This window comes from Lemur catta, chromosome 6 (genome assembly GCF_020740605.2).
Source record: "Lemur catta isolate mLemCat1 chromosome 6, mLemCat1.pri, whole genome shotgun sequence".
Lineage (NCBI taxonomy): Eukaryota > Metazoa > Chordata > Mammalia > Primates > Lemuridae > Lemur > Lemur catta.
The window spans coordinates 41,137,765-41,162,095 of record NC_059133.1 but is presented as its reverse complement, the minus strand read 5'-3'; the positions used below and the strand labels follow the sequence as shown (position 1 = coordinate 41,162,095).

The window sequence follows — 24,331 nt, the reverse complement described above, 5'->3', positions numbered from 1 at the left end:
TGCTTTTGCTATACGGGGTCTTCTCTGATCCCATACAAAGTGTATAATTATTTTTTCTAAATCTGTGAAAAATGATGTTGGTATTTTAATAGGAATTGCATTGAATCTATAGATTACTTTGGGTAGTATAGACATTTTAACGATGTTAATTCTTCCAATCCATGAGCATGGTATGGATTTCCACTTATTTACGTGTTCTGCAATTTCCTTCCTTAGCGTTTCATAGTTCTCTTTATAGAGGTCCTTTACCTCTTTAGTTAAATATATTCCTAGATATTTTATTTTCTTTGTTGCTATTTTGAAAGGTATTGAGTCCTTAATTTGGTTCTCCGATTGAATGGTATTGGCATATATGAATGCCTCTGATTTGTGTGTATTGACTTTGTAACCTGAGACATTACTGAATTCGTTAATTAATTCCAGGAGTCTCTTGGTTGAGTCCTTGGGGTTTTCCAGATACAACATCATGTCATCAGCAAAGAGTGAGAGTTTGATCTCTTCTGTCCCTATTTGGACACCTTTGATTCTGCTCTCTTGTCTGATAGCTCTCGCAAGGACTTCCAATACTATGTTGAAAAGTAATGGGGACAGTGGGCAGCCTTGTCTGGTTCCAGTTCTGAGTGGGAATGCTTTCAGTTTTTCCCCATTCAGTATGATGTTGGCTGTGGGTTTGTCATATATGGCTTGTATTATTTTTAGGTAGGTCCCATTTATGCCTATGTTGTTAAGTGTTTTTATCATAAAAGGGTGTTGAATTTTGTCAAATGCTTTTTCTGCATCTATTGAGAGGATCATATGGTCTTTATTTTTGCTTCTATTTACGTGGTTAATTACATTTATAGATTTTCGTATGTTAAACCACCCCTGCATCTCTGGGATGAAGCCTACTTGGTCATGATGAATTATTTTTTTAATCAGCACTTGGATACGATTTGCTAGGATTTTATTGAGGATTTTTGCGTCTATGTTCATGAGAGAAATTGGTCTGTAGTTTTCTTTTTTTGTTGCATCCTTTCCTGGTTTTGGTATTAATGTAATATTGGCGTGGTAGAATGTGTTGGGGAGAATTCCATCCTTCTCAATATTGAAGAATAGTTTATGTAGGATGGGCACCAGTTCATCTTTGTATGTATGGTAAAATTCAGGTGTGAACCCATCTGGACCAGGGCTTTTCTTTTTGGGAAGGTTTTTTATTGCTGTTTCAATTTCAGTTGTTGATATTGGTCTATTCAGGAATTCTATTTCTTCCTGATTGAGCTTGGGAAGGCTGTGTGATTCTAAAAATTTGTCCATTTCCTCCTCATTCTCCAATTTGTGTGCATAAAGATTTTTGTAATATTCATAGATAATGTCACGTATCTCTGTGGCTTCGGTTGTGATTTCTCCTTTCATGTTCCTGATGGAAGTTATTAAAGATTTTTCTTTTCTGCTCTTGGTTAGTCTAGCCAGTGGTGTGTCTATTTTATTTATCTTTTCAAAGAACCAACTTTTTGTTTTATTAATTTCCCTTATAGTATTTTTGTTGTCTTTTTCATTTAATTCTGATTTGATCTTAATAATTTCTCGCCTTCTGCTGGGTTTGGGGTCAGTCTGTTCTTCTTTCTCCAGCTCTTTGAGTCTATTCATTAAGTTGTCTAGTTGTAAATTGTCTGTCTTTTTGAAATAGGCATTTATGGAAATGAATTTTCCTCTCAGGACTGCTTTAGCTGCATCCCATAGATTTTGATAAGTTGTGTCACCTTTGTCATTTAATTCAAAGAATGTTTTGATTTCTGACTTAATTTCTTCCTTTACAAAATTGTTATTCAGGAGAAGGTTGTTTAGCTTCCATGACTTTGCGTAGGAATGAGAGTTCCTGTTAAGGTTCATTATTATTTTTATTCCATTGTGATCTGAGAAGATGCAGGGTATGATTTCTATTTTTTTAATTTTTTTAAGACTTGCTTTATGACCTAGGATATGGTCAATCTTAGAGAATGTCCCGTGAGCTGATGAGAAGAATGTATATTCAGTGGTTTTCGGGTAGAATGTCCTGTAGATGTCAGTCAGGCCCATTTGTTCTAGCATTCTGTTTAAGTCTACTATGTCTTTACTTATTTTCTGCTTGGAGGATCTGTCCTGTGCTGTCAGTGGGGTATTAAAATCTCCAACTATTAAAGTGTTGTTGCCTATGATTTGATTTAGATCGAGTAGGATTTGCTTTATGAATCTGGGTGCACCTAGATTGGGTGCATATATATTAAGTATGGTTATGTCTTCTTGTTGAATTGTGCCTTTCACCAGTATGTAGTAACCGTCTTTGTCTTTTATTACTTTTGTTGGTTTGAAGACTAAGTTATTGGAAATTAAAACTGCCACACCAGCTTTCTTTTGGCTACCATTTGCTTGAAATATCAGGTTCCATCCTTTTATTTTCAGTCTAAATGCATCTTTGCCGGTTAAGTGAGTTTCCTGAAGGCAGCAGACACTTGGTTTGTGTTTTTTTATCCATTGGCCCAGTCTATGTCTCTTGAGTGGGGAATTCAGGCCATTGACATTTAGTGAGAGAACTGATAATTGGGATAGATTTCTGTTTATCTTATTGGGTAGAACTTCATTGCTATGTTTTCTCTCTTGAGCCATTGTGGTGGCTAGAATTTGATCTTTAGCTCTTGGGTGGAAACTTGCACTATTTGGTGACCCAGTGATATAGCTTTCAGGGAAAGGTAAGATAAATGCTTGATTGTTCTCTTTATTTTTCAGCTTCAAAAATAATGAGCCAGCTCTCTAGCATGCTCCATAGTAACCAATTATTTTGTTCAGTTTTGTCTGCAAGTATCATTTTGAATGTATGGATTTAAGTCTACTTGATATTCTTCAATTCATAGCAGTTGTTCTTATTGACACTCAACATGTTCTGACTTTGGCCAGGAGTTTCTTCAAGTTGCTTATAGAGTCAAGATTAATTCGGTTGCTATCACTTTGCTCTTGGTAGATTCCTCTATCTCTTTGGTGCTCTTCTAAAACACCTTTCCAATTGAGTCGTCATTCCCTTTGAAAAACATTTTCATAAGGGTTTTCTTTTTTCTTTTCAAAAATGCATCCACTTTTTGGAGTGTTATATTTTTTCTGCTTAATTATTAACTATTTTTCAGTCTAAAATTAGACCTGTATATTTAGAAAATTAAAAAGGAAATTATAATGGCCTCATACATATTTCAATACCTCCATGGATGAACTGGAGCTGGACTTGCTTTTGAGATTTCTTTTTGAGATTTTTTTTAATTGAAGTGGACTATCTTTAGGTTTCCTTCCAGGCCCAGAAGTCAGCCCTACAGTTATATCCAGGAATCAATTTCCCCCATGCCCCATGTGCCATTATTTGAATCCTTCATCGCTTCTTGGCCTTTTGGCTAAGATCAAGTGTTGAATCCTTCAACCTTTCCTTCTCAATCTGAATATAGGACCCCCAAACCACTTTCTATTCTTTCCTTTCCTATAAACCTTGAGATGAAAAATATTTTATTGTTTGAAGCATTTCCTCATGTCAGTTAAAGATCATTTATATGATTACCCTCCCCTTTCTTTTTTAGACCACATCCTGGTAGTCTCTCTATTGGTTCACCTGTGTCAATAATATTTCTGAAAGCTAAGTGTTGTACTGGATGCTTTTCATGGATGGTACATTACTGCTGACTGAAATCAGTCTCTCCAGACCAGAACCTGGGCTGAGAGTGTTCCCTGATTTATGGAGATTAGACTAACCACTAAAGGAACCCAAGGAATGAGGATCAGTGGTTAAGAAAGTGGCTTTGGCAGCTGTGGCCAAAAATGTCCAAAGGATAAAGCTACAATGAGTCCATTTAAGGCCCTTATTTCAGAGTCATAGCCATAGACCAAACCACTCCCTCTATCCCCATTTGACCCATTATGTTATGTTTTTCTCATAAGGCCACCATGGATTATTCTCACTTGATATCCCCCATATTCTTCTTCCCATTTTTCTTTTACTAGAAGATGGGAAGGGAAATACAAAATTATTGACAGGCCTTTTTGGAATAGTGATAAGAATATCATGGGCTTGGTGCAGGAAGACTGGGTTCAAATACAAGCACCACCCTTATTCACAATATGACCCTAGGGAGGTAACGTTTTTGAGCCTCAGTTTTAATCTGTAAAATGGAGGTAGTAATATTGCCAAGCTCAGGAGATTGTTTTGAGGATTTATTGACATAATATATGCAAAGAATTGGCACAGGGACTGACATACAGGGAGTGCTGAATCAGTGTTGGGAAACACAGTGACTGTCTGATCCGCATAAGGTTCTCTCTGCTACTTTGTCTGGGACCAGTTGCTGCTCCACAAAGACTGAAAATGTGTCCTCAGAGATTTTCCAAGAACCACAGTATGCTATAACCTTTAGCTTGATAATTCTAATTTGGGAATTCCATCCAAATAAAATCATTTGAAACATGTAGTAGCATTGTGCACAAAGATGCTCATAGCCCTGTTATTTCTGATATAAAAAATTCATATACCCAAAATATTCAACAATAGTGAACTATATTCATCTTCCCAACAAAATATTGTTAGAACCAATCCAAAAGTAATTATGACGAATGTTAATAACATGTAAAATTATAAGTTAAATATGTAAACTTTTATATATAGTATGTGAAAGACATATAAAAAGCAAAACTTTTGACATAAACACTAGACTAAAGAAGATATACCCAGTTATTTTTAAGTTGTTTGGGTTGAGTGATATTTTTTCTTTTTTCTAGTTTTCTGTTATTCACACATTTCTCTAAAAAGCAGTCATATAGGAAGTTAGAAGCTTCACTGATTTATGGGGCTTTAGATTAATGATTTGGTGTCCTGATGGCAGTAAACTCAACCTTTGCAAAATCCTGTCGAAATATTTTATTCCTTTTACTCCCATGTGGCCCCTTAGAGCACTTGAAAACTTCACTGCCCAATAAGAAGAATATCATACTAGTTTTAAGAATTCTATATTTCATGGGTATCATAAGCTATGTGGATAAATTTCCTGTGTTAAATTCAAGCTATTTTCTATATTTAAATTCTGAACTAACTCTGCTAATTAACCCAAATTGGAATATACAGATTCCTGTGTATAAAGTTTATATTCTTTTTAAACATATTGATTGCTTAAATGATTTATCAATGACCTTCTCCATACAATCTAATTCTGTTTCAAACAATTTAGCAACAATGAATAATGTGTGGATAAGTTTTTGGAATTCTTTCTTTCTGATACCTGCATGAGAAACTTTCTAAAACAAATTTCATGCATGGCCTACCTTAAAAAATCAGTCTCTGTTTTTATGTTACCCATTTCCCTCACTAGATATATATTTTTCTCATAAGCATAGTCTGTATAGTCAGAGAGAGAGGATCAACTAGGAAATCATATTTCACTTCACTCTCATCTTGAAAGACCGCACGGCACATTGGAGTTTGCTCTCCACAGCAGCTGGAGTCACCCTTTTAAAGCATCAATCAGATCGTGTCATTTTCCAACTCAAAAACTTGCAGTGGCTTTCCATCACACATAGAAAATCAATCTAGGCTCCCGCTGTGCAACAAGAGAGTCTGGGTCCCTGCACACGTGTGTGTGTGTGTGTGTGTGTGTGTGTGTGTGTGTGTGTGTGTGTGTGTGTGTGTGTTGGGGGGGGTGCGCGCACACACCTGGGTCTGCTCTAGGTCTCTGTAGGGGCAGAAGCAGGAGCCATGGGCTGGGAGGGACCACCTGACGCCACTGAGTCGCCTTCAAGGTGGACAAGAATGAGAACATCACCGTGATGCAGGGCATCCGGCTTTCTGAAAATGTGATGGATGGAAGGAAGGAATCCTCTGCAACTGGTTTGACATCTCAGCGATATTCCAGTGTTTATGGTGCCTCAGTGTCTGATGAAGAAGTGAAAATGAGAGTACCCCAAGAGCTGGCATTGGAGCATGCCAAAAAAGAATCTGAGAATCAGAAATGACTAAAGCAAAGTAAGGAACTGGACCAAGAGAGGACTACTGCCGATGAGCAGAGGCGACATCGAGTGAGGAGGAACGGTCTGTGGCAAAGCACCTGGCTAGGCAGCTAGAAGAGGAAGACCTAGTGGGAAAGAAGCAGGATGCGGTTTGCAAGGAGCAGCAGGCTAGAGGGGAGGAAAGGAACTCAGAGTTCTACGAAGTCAGAAAGCTTGGAGAGGTGGAAGCAAAATTCACGCTGTGTGAATTTCATCCAGTCTGTGCCGATCTGCTGGCCAAAATTCTCAGCGTTAGCACCAGAGCACCCACCGCACTCTCAGAGGCTCCGCTCCGGCCAACCGGTGCACGAACTGTGTCTCCGTGCCGCACACAGCACGCTTGAGAGGAGGGGGGAAATCAATTTTCAGAACAAGCAAAACTCCTTCCACATTAATTTCAGATGTGAAACTTTTTTTTTCTAGTAAGAAAAGAACCCATTTAAAGCCAAGACCATTAAAGAGAAGCACCAGACAGTGGATTAAGCAGAATCATATCACATTTTGATCAGTAATGATTTGAAAAGGCAGTCTTCTCTTTTTGGATTTCCTATTCAACTTCTACTGGCTATAAAATCTTTCCTTTCTAACGAAGCTCCAACATTTGATGAATCCCTGTTCTAACAAAACTGGGGGATGCGGTGAGGGTGGGGCTAAGTAAATTGAGTGCAGAGAGAAAAGGGAAACAAGCACAGATCTTGGGGCAACAGTGCTGGATAGAATTGTCTGGGCTGTGGCATGCTGGCTCTCTCTCGTACTCTTTCCTCCATTGACTATATAAGCATTATTTCATTTTAACTTACTATGGCGATCTTGAAAGTAAGAAGGCAAAAAGGATAGAAAAATGTACCTCTTTTACTAGAATAATGTTTATGATTACAAGTGAAATAAGACATTTTTAAAATGAATATAAAGGCAGCCTTGGCATATACAATCTCCTCTCTATCATGAATACTGACATCTTCACTCACTATCAATAATAAATATATTTTCTGATGGAATAAATTTAAAAACCAGAAGCCCTTATTATATAAAGTCTTCATGATCTAGTTGCCACCAACCTCTGCAACCTCATACCTTACTCTTTGCCCCCCCAACTCCACTCCATCCACAAAGGCCTTTTGTTGTTCATTCCTTCAGCAGCATCCCAGATTTGTTCTTACCTCAGGATCTTTGAACTCACTGTTTACTTGCTGGGAAACTTGCTGGGTCAGAATTCTGTCCCACCAGATCCGATCAACCTGTTCTCTCACTTCATGCAGGGCTTTCCCTAATCACTGTTTAAATTGCTCCCTCATAGTTCTTCTTTCCCTAACCTTGCTTGCTTTCTCTTCATAGCACCTAGAATTACATTAGGTATTTATTGGTTTATTAAGTCTAATATGATAAATTCTATGAAAGTGGCATGCAAACTGATGTGACAAGAAGGAAGGGAGAAACCATTTAACGCTAATTCAACGTGGTATTTTAAGACATAGCCTCATGGGGTGGAACTTGTAGGAAGTAGCGGTCAGTCCTGGCTTTGAATTCCAGCTCTACCACTTATTAGCCAGGTGAGTTTGGAAAGTACTTATCTTCTGTAAACTTTAGCTTCTTTATCTAAAAACATGGACGTGATAGTACTGATCTTAAAGCTTAGTATTATTATTCTTAAGGATAGTAAACTGAAATAAACTTAGACCATCTTTTCATAACATTATAACTGATATACAGGAAGTCTTCAATGCCTGATAGCTTAAAATTATTAAATATGATAGTTTTGTAAAAAATAATCAGTTGACTTTGGCTATAAAACTAAGGTATTTTTCCTTTTTGGCCAAATAGCTAATATCCATTAACTTTTCCAATTAATGGTCAGTGACCTTGCTTCTTAAAACTATTAATTACCTAGATGAACATTTATTATTAATTATTTTTTTATTAATTACTTAGAGGACTTAGAGATCATGTAGTTTACACTTGTCAATTTACTGACTAGGAGAAACATATTTCCAAGCCCTCCATCAATTTATTTAAATGCATATTACAAATAACACTATTCCTTCTAAGAAGGTAATTTGCTAATCAGAGAAAAAAGAGCAGAGATATGTGTATCATTAATAAAAAAGATGAGCAAATATACTATAAATGTTACTGTAATAGATTTTTTTCCAGCCTGCTGCTATCTTTTAACCTTTGAAAGTGCTTAATATTTTAAAAATTATGGTTGTGTTTAAGTTTTAGTATACATGGCAAGTGCTCCTGTTTTTAGAACTATGACATTATTGCTATAATTTAATTTAGTTTAAGGAACATTTATTGAATGCCTGCTTTGTACTAGGTTCTACTAGATATGAGGATATAAAGGTGGGTAAATCATACTTCATTTTCTGAAAGATCTAAGTCCAGTGATCACTGTAATACTATGATAAAATTATGACTAATATCATGATAATTATTATGAATAGAGGTGTTGTTAAGGTGTGATTTGAGCCCAGGAAATAGATGCCTAAGTCAGATTTGGGAGAAGGCTTTCAGAAGAGAAGGAGCAGAAAGAAGAGAGGCTGTGAGAACTCTTTTCTGTGCAACTTTTCACATTCCTAATTTTATGGGGCTACACAATAAGTGACTTCTTTTTACATCTCTTCAGGCAATGCCTGAACTGTATCTTTTTTTCTCTAGGAACTGATCAAATAGACTATTTCATGACAGAGATACCTCCCCTGTGTTTTCCCTTTTTATGCTATGGTACTCCAAGGACTGTTGGGGTTTCCAATGTGTGTCACAGGATCTTCCCACAAAGAGCATATAAAAGTCTCTTAATAATGAATAACAAAGAATAACATATAAAACCTGGTAAACTTTTTAATTAAGCATTTCAGCAAGTGCTTTAAAAATCTGTGCCCTAAGGGACAGTGACAGTGTCTTCTGCATATATTATGAAATATGTAGTAGGCTATTTATTGGCTTTAAATGAATATTCAATTAATAAAGAGTGGATTATGATCCTCTGAAGACTCTGAGAATTGTACTTTTTCCCCCCTAAATTTCAAGCCCCCAGGAATCAATTACCTTTAAAGAAAACTCACAGTAAAATAGGTCGTTTTTGTACAAGCCACCCATATCCCCATTTTGGTAGATTCAAGAGTAACATTCACAGGAATTCAGAATGGACTTTAAAAAGCAATCCTGGATCTTAGGTGAAAACAAAGCTAGCTAAGATCAGAGCATCTCAATTTCAGCTAATATAGTCTGGTTTTAATCTCCTTCTTATACAAATACTCTTTTGTACTCCTAAAGTTATGTTTGTTTTTTGTTTGTTTGTTTGTTTGTTTTGAGACAGAGTCTCACTCTGTTGCTCGGGCTAGAGTGCCGTGGCATCAGCCTTGCTCACGGCAACCTCAACTCCTGGGCTCAAGCGATCCTCCTGCCTCAGCCTCCCAAGTAGCTGGGACTACAGGCGTGTGCCACCATGCCTGGCTAATTTTTTCTATATATTTTTGGTTGTTCAGATAATTTCTTTCTATTTTTAGTAGAGAAGTGGTCTCGCTCTTGCTCAGGCTGGTCTCGAACTCCTGAGCTCAAACGATCCATCCGCCTTGGCCTCCCAGAGTGCTAGCATTACAGGCGTGAGCCGCCGCGCCCAGCCTAAAATATGTTGTAATGCAAGTTCCGGTAAATTGGAAAAGAAGGAGGGAAAGGAGGAAAGAGTATATGTTTGTGTTGGGAGGATGGGAGAAGCAGCTGTGTAGCTGCACATGGACAATCTTTTGTCTATTTCTTTAACATTTGCCTCATTTATTTGCCTCTCTTCTTCATTGTCTTTTCTTTGATTCCTAAATCGTTTCTTATGCCTACCCTCATCCCAACAATAGAGAAAATAGATATTGACTACTTCTTCCTAAAATATTAACAAGATATACTTAATTATACATGCAATATTCTTTAAATTTGTTAATTATTTTTATTTTGTTAGTAACATTTCCCTTTGATGATGCAAATTTAGAGAAACTGCATTTCAGCTTGAGGACCTTAAGTGTGCTCCCGACTGGGCTGATTACTTTCAGCTAATCTAGTGTTCCATTCACTGGATTCCACACACTTCCCCTGTATTGATTGTATTATCAGTAGTAGTAATCACAGATATCATTACCAGCCAATTACACAAACACACATCTGAGCTAGGTAACCTATTCACCAACATTATCTCTTACAATTCTTAATTTTCTAATGAAGCTGATCGTCCTCTTGTCCAATTAAGTGTAGCTACATATTTTGATCTAGTAGGCTTAAATGCAAGCATATTGAATTATGTAGTAGGTAATTACTTTACATATGTTGGTAACAAAGCAATTTGAGTGTAATCTCTTTCTTATTCTATTTGAGGACTGCATTAGAGAAGGTTAATAGCTTAAAAAAATAGACCTGAACATGTATTTGGGTGAAATACAATGGAAGTTTATTTCCTGGTCACATAACAGGACTGGGTGAGAGAAGTGATACTTGGCCATGCAGTCATCCAGGGAGCCACACAGGTTTTTGACATATTCAATACAAGACTTCCAAGGGCATCTGGAAGATTCATTTCAGAGGAAAAGAACATAGAAGAGCTAATGGGAGATGTCTATGGGAAACCCTGGAAGTCAGGCATGTTCATATTCTGTTGGCTAGATCTCAGTCATACGATGAACACACCTAACTACCAGGAAGACTAGGAAATATTATAGTCTATCCTAGGAAGAAGAAAAGAGCATGGATTTTGGTGAGCAGTTAGCACTTTCTGCTGTAAGTACTCAAAATAGAACTTACTCCATTTCTCTATTTAATAAATACTTTTTAAAAACTTGCCTTGTCATTATTTGGAACCTCTACTAGGCTTGCTTTGCTTTTATTTTTTTACACAATGCCAGATGTCTTATAAAACCTAAATCCAAGCCCTGCCTCTTCCACTTATACATTATTAAACAATCGAAGCATGGAGAATATGAAATTACCAAGTATTTTTTCAAGTTTTTAAATACATAAATTGTGCCCATACATATTATTATAATTATTTTTAGCAGATCAAATTGTAGATATATAGGTTAAATTAAAAGGTTTGGGGGACTAAAAAGGGAATCTCCTAGTTCAACCCTCTAATTTCATAGAGAAGGAATGTGAGAGATGTAGAGATGAATTATTGTACTGGGAGTGTTAGTGGTAAAGTCAGGTCCAGGCTCTTTTGCTAGTCTAAGTTTCTTTCCATAACATTATTTGTCATCTTTTGTATTTGCAGTCATATAGCTCACAACGCATAAGGCATTAATGTCTGTCCATTTATAGAGATGAAGTAAAACACAATAAATTATAATTAGCATATGACTATCATGTACTAAAGCTATGAGAAAATAGATCCACACAACTTAGAAGATCTATAACAAGGTAGCCACTTACTGAATGTTTTTTTTAAATATATTAATTTTATTTCTTTGACAAAATAATAATGGATTCTAAATAAACTTTCAACTCTAAAATTATGCAATCCATAGCATATGTAAAGAGGAAGTGCTAATTAATATTTAGAATTATAAATTCAGGGGAAATAAAGTATAAAATCTGAAATATTGGAATATATGTTTTTTAAGGAAGAAAACCAAAGCATTATTTTCATAAAAAAATTACACTCCTTTTTCAGTGAGCAACAAACCTGTGAAGTCAAAATGTAGCTATATTACTGAGATGCTATACTAGCTAAAAGATAGGTGCTTATTTAATTGTTGCTGCCATAGCCTAATTTTATGCTATTTGTACAAGGATCTATAATATAAAAGGGAAACTGTGCAGGAAAAGTGGCAAAAATCTAGATGTACTCTAAATTGTACAAACTTTAAGAAATTTTGAAATTGTGTGAAATTTGGAGTTATCTTACCATATTTATGTCAGATATTAAGTATAGTTGATTTTGTATCATGGTTGAATCAAAATCATTGGAGTCACACACATTCTTTTATTTCAAAGAAAAATAAAACATAATCTTCAGAATTGGTTTTTATTGTGAACACAATAAAACATCGTATTACATAATAAGCACTATAAGGTGTAAGCTAATACTCATCTGTAATTTTCACTTAGCACATTTGAGTTAGAACTAAATAATCTAGCAAATTTATTTTAAGTGAAGATAAGAAAAGACTTTGTTTCCTCCCTGTTCACCTTCCAACAGGCACAAATAAAAAGGTTAATCTAATTCTATGATGCTACAGAAGAACGATAGTGTGAAATGTAAATAAGTGAGATAACCAGGCTTTGGTTGCTTTCATATTTCCCTCTTCTCTATGTTAAAAGTCTGCATTCAGTGGATTAAGTCCTAGTCTGTTCAGGCTGCTGTAACAAAATACCTTATACTGGCTAATTTATAAACAAAATAAATTTTTACTCACAGTTCTGGGGGCCGGTAAGTCCAAGATCAAGGTGACAGCATATTTGATGTCTGGTGAGAGCTTTCTCTCTGCCTCAAAGCTGGTGCCTTCTTGCTGCATCTCACGTGGCATTGCAAAGAAGGGGCAAGAAAGCTTGTTGGAGCCTCTTTTATAAAGGCACTAATCCTCTTCATCAGGGTGGAATCCTCATGACTTAATCACTTCCCAAATGCCCTGCTTCTTAATATTATTACATTGGGTATTGGGTATATGAATTTGGGGGAGACAGCAACATTCAGACCATAGCAAATTATTAACGTAAAAAAATCAAGCAAAACACATAGTGTTGCCATATGCAGCAAACACATCAAGACTAAGACCATCTTTTAATGTACTTTAGATTGTCATTTATGTTGCTTTGGATTTTACAAGAATTTTGTATGCACTCCACTGGAGAATAGAGATGTATAATTCTTTTTGGCTCATCTAGATATAGCCTCTTAAACTATAGACAGTATGTATTTAGATAATTTTTAAAAGCTAAATTTTAGTATTTTCTAAAAAATCTGGTATTGGCCCCCCAAAGGGGATACAACATCTGATATTGGTGACACAACATCTATTTGAAAGGACATAATAAAAAGGAAGAGTCTATTATTCTTTTAACATTTTTCTAATTTATGCTTTATTAAAATCTAACTCTGATGTTTATAGATGTTATGGAAATCAATTTAAAAAAACACATTTGAAAAAAATGCTTATATTGTAATCTGACATAGATGTACTCAAAACTATAAACAGACACTTTAATTTGATCATCTTTTTGAATGCAATGTATATTACATGTTGCACAGAGCTACATGGAAAGTAAAGAGAATGCACTGAGAAATTGAAATTACATTTCAATAATCAATTATTTTCAATTACATGTTACCTCTGAAGAGTTTCTGTGAAAGAGCATACCTACGGTTGGTTTTGCTGAAATTCCTTAATTTCTTCCTTTTTTAAAAATATGCATTCTGATGTTTTTTATTCATGTAAATTTTTAACTTTCCAACCCTGTATATATTAAGGGGCATTGGCATCCTACATAGGACTATGTTTAAAAAATGAGTAATTTCATTTTTATAGCACTGAATATGCTTTCTTTATACTGTGATGAATCTTGCTTTCTGCCTTTTATTTGCATAAGTAAAATCTTCATTTTTGCATCATCATGTATCTTTTCTGCATATAATTAACATTAACTTTTTTTTTTTTTTTTTGACTGTGCAGGGCTGGCTATTTGCCTCAGAATATTCCCCTAGAGATTATGAGATACCTGTCTGAGGAGAAGGATTTTCTTCCTTGGCACGCTGCCAGCCGAGCTCTTTATCCTCTAGACAAATTACTGGACCGCATGGAGAACTACAATGTCTTCAATGTAAAAAGATATAATTTCTTTTTTCTAATTTTTAGAAGATAAACTATTTTCTCGTTTTCCACAATATGAAACTGACCCTAACTTACTTTAGTTCCTTCTTCCAGTTTGTTTTATCATTTTTGTCCTGATTTTCTATGCAACACTGATAACAATTATTTGGAAAAGAAATTTAATGCAAGCTACCTTTTGTTCTGGCCTGAAAGTGTCAATTAAGCTTAAATGCTTCAGAATTTAAGAACACATATGCATGGTAAATCCTTAAAATTCAAACTTACTTTCCAAGAGTTAAAGGGCTTTGTGTTCACAAAGGACTTAACCTGGGTAGAGGGATCCCAAAGATCTTAACAGAATATAGGCAGTTTCAGTAAAGATTCTTAGTCATTATTTTTATCCAAAAGGGCACAGTGAATTCAATTCACTTCCTTAATTAACAAGGATAAGATCAACATTGAGGCAAAAGCCCATTCATAATTGGGTCCAAGGGGATACAGGAGAGCAAACAACAGATAATCCAAATAGACACGAAGACATGACAAACATTCCAAATGCTACCTGACCAGATTTTCTAAACCCAAAGCCTGGTAAGCCAAAATTGCACTGCTGACACTGCCTAATCTGATTTAATCATCATTTCGAGTAATATTAGGATTAAGTACTGCTAATGAGCTTTTGATTCTTAATTTTTTTTTCAATCACTGTGCTTTCTGTCACCTTTGTGCACTGTTTATCTTTAGTTATTTTAAAAACCTGCCCTGTGTTTTATAAAATTACTCTATTTTTATGACATACTGAGTCTGCTAATTAACTTACACATTTGGAATTACTCAAAACTGGAATGCATGACATGAAATTTTTTATTAGAGCCATCTCAGTTGTCTGATGGCCATCAGAATCGCTTCCTTTTTCATCCTAAATCTACAGAAAAGTAACTTTTTAAATGATTTTTTAAAAAATAGGAAAAATTGTGGCACAACTGTTTATTATTGTTAGTTTTTCCTAAGCCTTTACAACAGACAGGCAAACAAATGGGTCATTACAGTTATGTTATAATTTTTATCTGTTAGAGAAAAAACTTATTACCCTTTCTTCATAACATGCACTGCAATATTAAGCCTCTGTAAGCATAAAATGCATTTTTGTATATGTTTATGCTTTAGAATATTTTATCACGTCAGATACTTCATTTTCCGTAAAAGTTAAGAATTGCTTTTACTGTAATTCAGTGCTTTCATTCCTTTGACAAAATTCAAGGACCACATTATAGTGAGGGAGTGCATATCTTACATTGAGACTGATATTTAAATACATCATTAGCTGAATGGATTGCTGACTTTGAAATACTGTGTCATTACACTGAAGTGTTCCGTGTATCTCAGTTTCATCAGTGCTAGGCTGCTGGCTGAGCCAACATAACAGTTTTGCATTGAATATGTTCTATTGACATAAAATGCATAAATTATTAGATGTACATCTTCATTTAGTATATCACATGTATTTGTATATATGTATTTATGGGTGTTATCAATATTCTTCCTTTTCTTCATTTTGTTACAAAAATAGTCATCTAAAATATTTAATCATGCAAATTACTTCATCGATAGGAAGAAAAGAGTAGACTTCTACCATTCCAACAGCATTTTATCCTTATTTTCTATATTTGAAATACTGATTTGAATAAACATACAATAGAGCACTACTGTGCCTGTAATTTTACTGCTATTTGAAAGTGGGTCCATTTAAAATTGAAGGAAGACTTTTCTCCTTCAATTCCTCAAGCCAAAACCTTTGGTGCAATCCTACACTCCTTTCTTTCTCACACATTCCACCTGCAGTCCATTGCATCTGGGCTGACCTCTGGTCCCTCCATCAGCTTTCACATGTGCTACTTTAATGTTCCTGTAACTGGTCTGACTACTACATGCTCACTACTGCTACTACTGCTACTACAGGGTATATTTACATACATCCTTGCCAGGCAGATCTTTTTAAAACTCAGAATAGTTCTTGCTGTTCCTTGGCTCTCACATCCCAATTGTTTCCCCTCCAACTCAGCGTAAAATTCAAAGTCTATAAGATGTCTGCAATCCTCAGCATGATCTGAACCCCCACAACCTCTCTGCTCTCACCTCTTCCACTTTCCCCCTGAAACATACTGGAAATCTTGCTGTTTCTCAAACATACTGAGGATGCTCCTGCCTCAGGGCCTTTGCACTTACTGTTGCCCCTGCCTGAGATATTCTCCCTCCAGATCTTTAATGGCTCACTCCTTTTCATTAGTCAGGACTCTGTTTAGCTGTCACCTCCTCAGTAAGCCTTTACTCACTCCCCTATCTGAAATACTCACCCCCACAACTATTGATCCCTTTACCCTGCTTTATTTTTCTTTTTATCACTTAACCATTTTCTGATATCATCTCATTTAGTAATTAGATGAGTCAATATCTGTTTTCTGCCACTAGACTGTCAGTTCCATGGAAGCAAGGACCTCGTTCACAAAGAGAAAGATGGAGGTTACGTGCCCAACCCCTAGAATGGAGCCTGACACATGGTGGACCCTCAGTAACATTTGTTGATTAATGAACAAGTTAATCAACCAATATTAGGGAAGGTATTAGAGCTCTCTGAGCCTCGGTTTTCTCATCAGTAAGATGGGAAGAGATAGTATTCGCAAGAATTTTAATTGTCATCATAGAGAAGTTTGAAACTGACGTTATCTGTATTTCTCCTACCCCCACTTAGGAATATATTTTAAAGCAAGTTGCAACAACGTACATCAAGCTTGGATGGCCAAAAAACAATTTCAATGGATCTCTTGTTCAAGCATCCTACCAGCATGAGTACTGTTTTATTTTCTTATTCTCTTCTTTTCCTCCAGAGCTGTACAATTACATACTACTAGTGCCATTGTGACTTTAGCAGCATGAGACAGTTTTTCATTCTCCATCTGATGTTTCACTTTCCTGGGAGGACTGCTGCTGAGTAGTACAGTTTCCATCACCTGATCCTCAGAACAAAGACATTTCCCTGCTATGTTTTAATTTAAGATCTGCCCTTACGGTGATATTGAGATGGAAACCCCTGCCCCTCTCTGGAATATGGTTTCCAGAGAAGACTGTTAATACCTTTCACTGTCACTCTAAGTGTCTTTTACTCAGCAGCACAGGATTTCCAGATCTAAAAACTATTTTTGTATTAATAATTTACTGATCTGCTATTTATGTAATGAATTACTCTGACTTTAATTTTTTTCTTTTGATGATATTTAGAGAACTACGTAGAGAAGTTATAATGCTGGCTTGTAGTTTTGGCAACAAGCACTGTCACCAACAGGCGTCAACACTTATTTCAGACTGGATTTCCAGCAACAGAAACAGGTTAGTCAACCAAATTCTGTATTTCTGGTATTATTGAATAGTACCTTCAGATTTTCAGTGGATGCGTTTTGTTTATCAAGTGGAGAAAACAAAACAAAACTTTGTTTCAAGTTCAAAGCTTATAAGACAACAACATGAAAACTACAGTGCATTTAACTTTGGAATGTTTCATCGAGTTTTAGACTAACTTCTAATCTAGGCCCTTATTCTTTATATATGTAAGTTGTCACCTTATTTCAAGTTTTGAAAGCTCTGGCATCCCATAAGAACAAAACAATTAAATGTAATCCAAACTCTTCAAAGTTCTTTATAAAGGTTGTGGTATTTATTCATAAAACAATTGCCAGCATATGTTATAAACAAAATAGCATAACAAATGTTAATATTTAAATCAAAAAGGTTACGAAAAGAGATCTTTACTTTTTCAGTGACCCTTGACAATAACCTTAAACTTGTAACTTATCTTGGAATTTTACAGTAGGGTATTTTAATACATAATATGAAGATAAAGTTATTTAATTGAATTACTTTTGAGGAAAAAATTGTATTAAATGTCACTTGTTAGTGAAAAGAATACTAAACATAAAAATAATCAAAGATCATTGGTCTTCTGACCACAGTATTTTAAACCTTCTTAAGTTGTCTTTATATTTCCAAGGGGTTTTATTTTCCATTTCTTTTTATACTATCCCTCTCTCTGCAGTTTTTGCCCTCCATGTTTAACTAGAGTCCTCCCTTCTAGGAAGCAAGAAGAGCTAGGAGGCAATTTGTACAGATGGTGCTATTTTATGTACTATGTGGACTTGTCCCTCATATGGGTGGGTGGGGACGACCCCATGGACGACAAAGTAACAGACTTATTCTGGATGAACATAGAGAACCATAGTCAGTATACCCTACTTATGAAATGAACTGGTATTTGTCTTGTTACAAGTTATTTAGGTTTAAATTTTATATTGAACTGACTCCAGATCAAAGGGCGGCTGGCTATTCTGTTCTAAAGGTCTCTGAGGGAAATCTTTCACTGCGTTATTTAGTAATTTGTCATAATACCTCACCTTCTATAGCATTTTTCTGCTTGCTCTTTTAAGTTCATTGTTTCTGGTCCTAAACTAAGCTAAAAAGGAAGATATTTAATCACTATCATTTGTCAATTGATTCATTATATATTTGAAGATAATAATTAAATCTGCCATCAGTCTTCTTTAGAACTAAAACGTCCTCATTTTTTAAACTTTCACTAATAATTGTCCTTTCTACCATGTCTTTTGAGAACTATTCTATTAGACCTGAAAATGTTACACAAACTTCCTTCTTATTGTTTAACATCTCCTTTAATTCTACCACATATAGTTAGACCATGAAAATAAACATTGATTCCAAATTATTACAGCCAAACTTTTATTGAGGTACATACGATATATACATATGAAAGAAAAAGATCAAATATATTATTTAGAAATTGTAGTCTCTACTTCACTCCCTTTTGTTTTTGTTTTATTTTGCTATAAACAGATGCCTTTTCTCAGAGATGATAATTGCTTTTTAACCCTTTAATGAGTTTATACATTTAAACATATTTCTTACCATTTTATTAAAATTGGGCTTACACAAATGCCTCAGCATAATTTCACTAGAGAGCATTCAAGCATGATGTCACTGCCTACATTTTAAAAATCTAGCTATTGGGAAACTGCTATTTTTGAAATAATTCCTTCATTTAACAAAATGTTATTGAACAGTTCTCAGTACCAGATGGTAGCTGGAAAACAAAGAGGTGGATCTCAAAATTAATAGAAGATACAGCTCTTTAAACAAACAGTTTTATTTTGAAAGAACTAAGCACAAGCTAGGGTGTGAACCCAGAGAAGGGGAGGATAACTATCTTGGAAGGATCTCACTCTGCCTCATGAAGGATGGGTAGGACTTTGTTACAGGACAAGACAGGATTAAACACAGGCATAGGTGTTTATGAATATGTCAGGTGGTTGGATGGAGATTCTAGACAGAAGAAAGGTACATCGGTTGCTGTTTAATTTGAAAGGTGCAGTAATTTTTGACTTGCAAACGAGTTCCATAATTCTCTTATTAATGAAATTTCACATAAGGCATTAGCTCATTTTGGTTTTGATAACTCTGTCATTTATTTGCGGTAAAACAATTAAATTTGAGCCAAACACTTTAAGAGCTTTTTGTCATTTCCTCCATTAATTTTATATTCTCTGCTTGGCTCCCTTTTGTAACTGGGCAGATAAACATGCTCAGTGAATCTAACTCTGTGTTTACTAAGATTTGCTTAACCAACCATATGACATGCCCCAGCATATACAAGTGACCTACCACACAGAGGGCACATGATACCCACTTGGCTACCTACGTGTGAAGATCAGTGATTTAATCTGGATTTTTTAGATGACAGCTTAATAATAAAAACAATAATACAATCCTGTAGTTGGTGCTAAGTTTAACTTTCTCAATTTGTGTCAATGAAGGGAAGAACAAGATTTCTTGTTAAATGTGAATGTAGCAATAGACTAGTCATCTTTGGTTTTTTTTGTCGTTGTTTAACGGAAGCTTAAAAAGAGTAATTTGTAAAAATTATCTTAAAAAAGAACACTAGAGGTAATGTAGTGGTATCCTTGTAAAATGTTTTGAGAGATGTATTAATATATTTATTCTAATGAATCTAAAGAACAATGAGTCATAGAAGTACCAAAGATTGCAAATCTCTGGGGTACTGTAGTGCTATGCAGCATAATCTTGATACACTGGAGAGACGGGTAAAATTAGTGACATCAGAATCAGGAAAATGGAATGGATGTGAAAGTTGGTGCAGGTAGGGATGATGGGACCAAAAACTGCAATGAATAGCTACAGATGTTAGCAGCAGAGAGAAAAATTCAAGAATTACAGTGGATGATAAATTGAATGAGTCAACATTCTGATCCCTGTTAAAATATTCAAATGCTACAGTGTGTTGAATTCTAATGGTGATGTCATGCATAAAAATGGACTGAACTACATTCAGGTCTTGTTAGGCTGCAATCTGGGGACTAAGTTCAGCGAAATGCCACATTTCAGAAAAGAGACAAATTGCCAAGCATTTGGTGGCTAACAATACAAATCATAAAAAGATCTTGAAAACACCAGCTATGAGAGGAGTTTGTGAGACCTGCAAACCTCACTCTAAAAAATAAAACAAAACAAAAAGGATACAGAAAACATGATAGCATTTTTGTGTATATAAAAAGCATAATAAAGGGGGATAGAAATTATTTTTTTTCACTTGTTGGTGCAAATAAACAAGAAATAATAGGCCTATGTTTTGCTGAGTAAAATATAGGAAGTATGTTATTACTGTAGATGATTTATTATTTGAAAATTTCTGTATTAAAACATTATAGAGGTTGTATAGTTAACTATACAGATATCATAATATGGCATTATGGGGTTTTCTTTAAGTAATAAATTTAATGTGATATTAAATGTGTCTACAATAATATATTATTTTAAAAATACTATTAAAGGGCACAATTTAAAGCTTTAAGCCAATTCGGAGTCAAGATTTAAAGTATTCAATTTAAAGAATTACTCAAGAAATAGTGGTATCCATTTCCTAACATATAAATTAAAGACTGTACTTAAAAACAATACCATAAATCAACAAAACAATGCAGCATCTTATATATAATAAATGTTTATTAAATTGAAAAGAATTGGAAATTCATTTCAAATTTGAATAAAAATTAAGACCTTTCTATAATAAAAATGATAAGAAGAGAAGCATCTCTAATTTACAACATACATAATACATAAGCTTCACTACTCATTCCATTAATTATAATGTTACTAATATTATTCTCTTTAATTATGATCATAATCAAAACTATATTTACTCTATTTATTTATTACACTTCTGGCACTGACTTAGTGCTTTTTGTGTACAATGTCATCATTTTTAACAATGAAAAATTCCGAATTTACAAAAGTTATGTAATTTGCCAAGATTATATAACAATAGATGTTGGAGCTGGGCTTCTACACCCTGCATCCCTGCCCCTTAATCCTATTGCATGTGATTCTATGGTATATCAAATTACCCTATATCAATAATATACATTTGTTCAAAGGTGGTAAAAAAAAACTTAAACAAAAACCACCCAACACACCTTAACCACTCTCTGCAGTGAGTATAAGCAACAGTTTTATGCTCAGGGGACTGTGTATCATGCATCAGAATCATCAGGTGGACTTGTTAATACACAGTATGTTGGGCTCCAGCGCTAGGATTTCTGATTTAGTAGGTAGAGTGAAGCTCAAGAATTTGTATTTATAACAAGTTCCCAGGTAATGCTGATGCTGTTGGTCCAGGGACCACACTTTGGGAACCACTGGTGTAGGGAACAGTTATTGTCTTCAGAGTTGGAGACATCTGTGATCAAACTGAAGCTGTTCCACTAAATAACCTTGGGAAAATCTCTTTGTTTCGTCATCTGAAAAATGGCAATCATATTACCAACCACACAGGTCATGAGAGTTAGGTAAAAGGATACCTATGTAATACCGTCATCGGCAATCATAAAACGCTAGTCATCGTCAGAGTTGCCCTCCACTTGTTTTGAAGTCCTCTGTGTAATAGGTGGTGTGAATTTTAAATGGGGACAGTAGGGACAGTAGAGACAATAATATTTATTGTATATCTTCAATGTTAGGCCTGCCCTCTATAAGTTTTGAGGCTTATAAAGATGTGACCTGTAACATAAAACATAAGGCAAAATGCTACCATAGAGATTCTCAATTAGGAGCAAGAAGAGGTTTGCCCTTTTCCCCCTACTTTAGGAAATATTGCTCTGCTTGGCCTCCAGGCAAATATTACTTTTTCCTTCTTGCACTTCTTAATCAGTTGCTATTTATGGCATTTGTTCCTTCCTCAGTCATAGATCATTTTATCTCATAATGTAGACAGTTCCAGATAAACCCTGTTTCTTTGTGTCTGATCCTTGTCTATCAGTCTTTGCTCTTCTTACATGAGAATATAAAGGTGGAGAGACAAAGGCTCTTTCCACTATGGTCTGTTTATATCTAGTTCAGACACTTCATGTTGTTGTTCTTCAAAACACAGAGGCTAACTTATCATGTTTGCAGGTTGCCATTCTGTTCTCTCAGTTCTTTATACCACTTTTTCTATTCTTCTTACTATAAATTGTTCCACTCTAAATTTTCGTAAGCTAAAGCCAGACCTGTCATTCTAGTGCTCAATTACCATCATAGGCGTTTTGTAGACCAGTGAACTTAGCAGAGAGTTTGTATGGAGTAGTGAAAAGGAGAGGGCTCCCCAGCTCCCCAGTGAACTGTTAGGTCGTCCTTTGTCATTAAACAGATGTGGCTTTAGACAAAGCAGTTAACTGCTCAGAATCTCAATCTTATTTCTAAAGTGAGGAGATTGACACCAAAACTCCAGTGTTTACATCAACGCTAACAGTCTAAAATTTCACACTCACTGTATTTGAAGATAAATCATACAATTCCCCCCAAATGGGAATAATTTGAGTTCTCTTTTGATTAGTCAAAGGTTATATGTCAATTTATTCAAGAATTAAATAAATACATATTGAGAAACTCCTGTGCATTGGGCACTGTGTTAGACACTTGGAATGCAGCATGCATTCATTCAGCTAATGCCAGCCCCTGTTACCTTCCAGGTATTAAAATACATAGTTCCTGCCCTTGCACACCCTAAAGTCTGATGGGGTGGTGGGGAGGTAAGAGAAAGGTAGAAGTTGTTCAAAATAGTCACACAAAACTAAAAATGAAACTTAGATAAATGCAACAAAGGAGAGATGTGTGATGTTCTTAGAGACTTTCATTTGGGAATTTGTTCAGTGCAAGGAGATCAGGAAAAACACCCGGCCCTGAGAGCTGGTAGTGGAAATGAAAAGAAGTGGAGATATTTGAGCATTATGAGGAAGAAAAGTGACAGGAGTTAATGATTGCATTGTTTGGTAAGAGAAAGAAAGCCATTAAAGACAATTCTCTAGAATAATCCAATAGGGCTCAAACTTTGTGCACATATTAAAATAATATGTTTAAGTTTACTTCTAAAATTCTCTGTCATACATTTAAATAATTGCAAGGATTTAACTTACAGCATATTATTATTAGACATATTAAAATAATATCCTTTTAAGCCCTCTGAATGTATGCAGTGGAATTTAAACACCATAGCTATTTTTTACTTACCATTAGCCATTTTAAAATATGATGAAGGTTTTATTTAATAATCACAGATTTTATATCATTCCCCCCCTTCCCCAAATTTGTATTCTAATATATTGTTGCTTGAAAATCTTTTATGGATTACTATCATACCTTTCTATTAAAAAACTACACACACACACATATATGTATATATGAAAGAAAGTCATTGTTCAAGTCATCACAAAACTTTATGTTAATTTTTCTAAATTTAGTTATTATAATTGTTAGCTTGAAAAATAATTTTCAAACATATAAATAAAAATTCTTAAATGTAAAAGTAAAAAATGAGCCTTTTTTTCAATTAGTTTATGTATTCATGGATAAGAAGTAATGATATTATTACTTATTGCTAGAATGAGAAAAGCTTCACCATAAATTTTGTTTCTATTTTTATGTTAAAGTGCTGAGAAATATTATACATAAAAATAAGTGGGAATGGGAGGTGTTTTGTTCTATCAATGTGACACAATTCTTCACAATCTTTCCAAGTCTTGTGCCAAATATCACATAGTAATCTATTACCAAAAATTTTTAATTATCACCTGACAACATGATTAGGCCTTTCTTCAAATTTTATGGAAGCAAAGAATTTAAAAATTCAAAAACTCATTTTCTAAACATCAACACCAATATTCAGAATTTTCTCTTTGCTACTGCAGTATATTGCATCCTCAGAAGGTGCAAGATGAGTGAGAAATATGCTTTTCTCCTGGAAAGTGGGAGAAAATAAAAAGATCTTATAAATAGTGTCCATGTGAAAGTTTAGAATTTGGAAATTGATTCCCATAACACTACCTATGTTTTAAGTACTCCTTGGAAAGTCTTCCTTTACTTACAGAGAAATGAACACCGCTGCATTAATATGTGGGCAGAAATTG

At 34.9% G+C, this 24,331-nt stretch overlaps 1 protein-coding gene across 1 annotated transcript in view; it reads left to right on the top strand.

Annotated features, from left to right (window-relative positions):
* Nucleotides 1–24,331, top strand: part of TRHDE (thyrotropin releasing hormone degrading enzyme) — a 363,340-nt gene that overhangs the window by 312,955 nt on the left and 26,054 nt on the right. Inside the window, exons 13-15 of the mRNA XM_045555234.1 lie at nt 13,674–13,821; nt 16,561–16,658; nt 17,088–17,195. Coding sequence (XP_045411190.1) covers nt 13,674–13,821; nt 16,561–16,658; nt 17,088–17,195 — 354 coding nt within the window. The remainder of the gene's footprint in view (nt 1–13,673; nt 13,822–16,560; nt 16,659–17,087; nt 17,196–24,331) is intronic.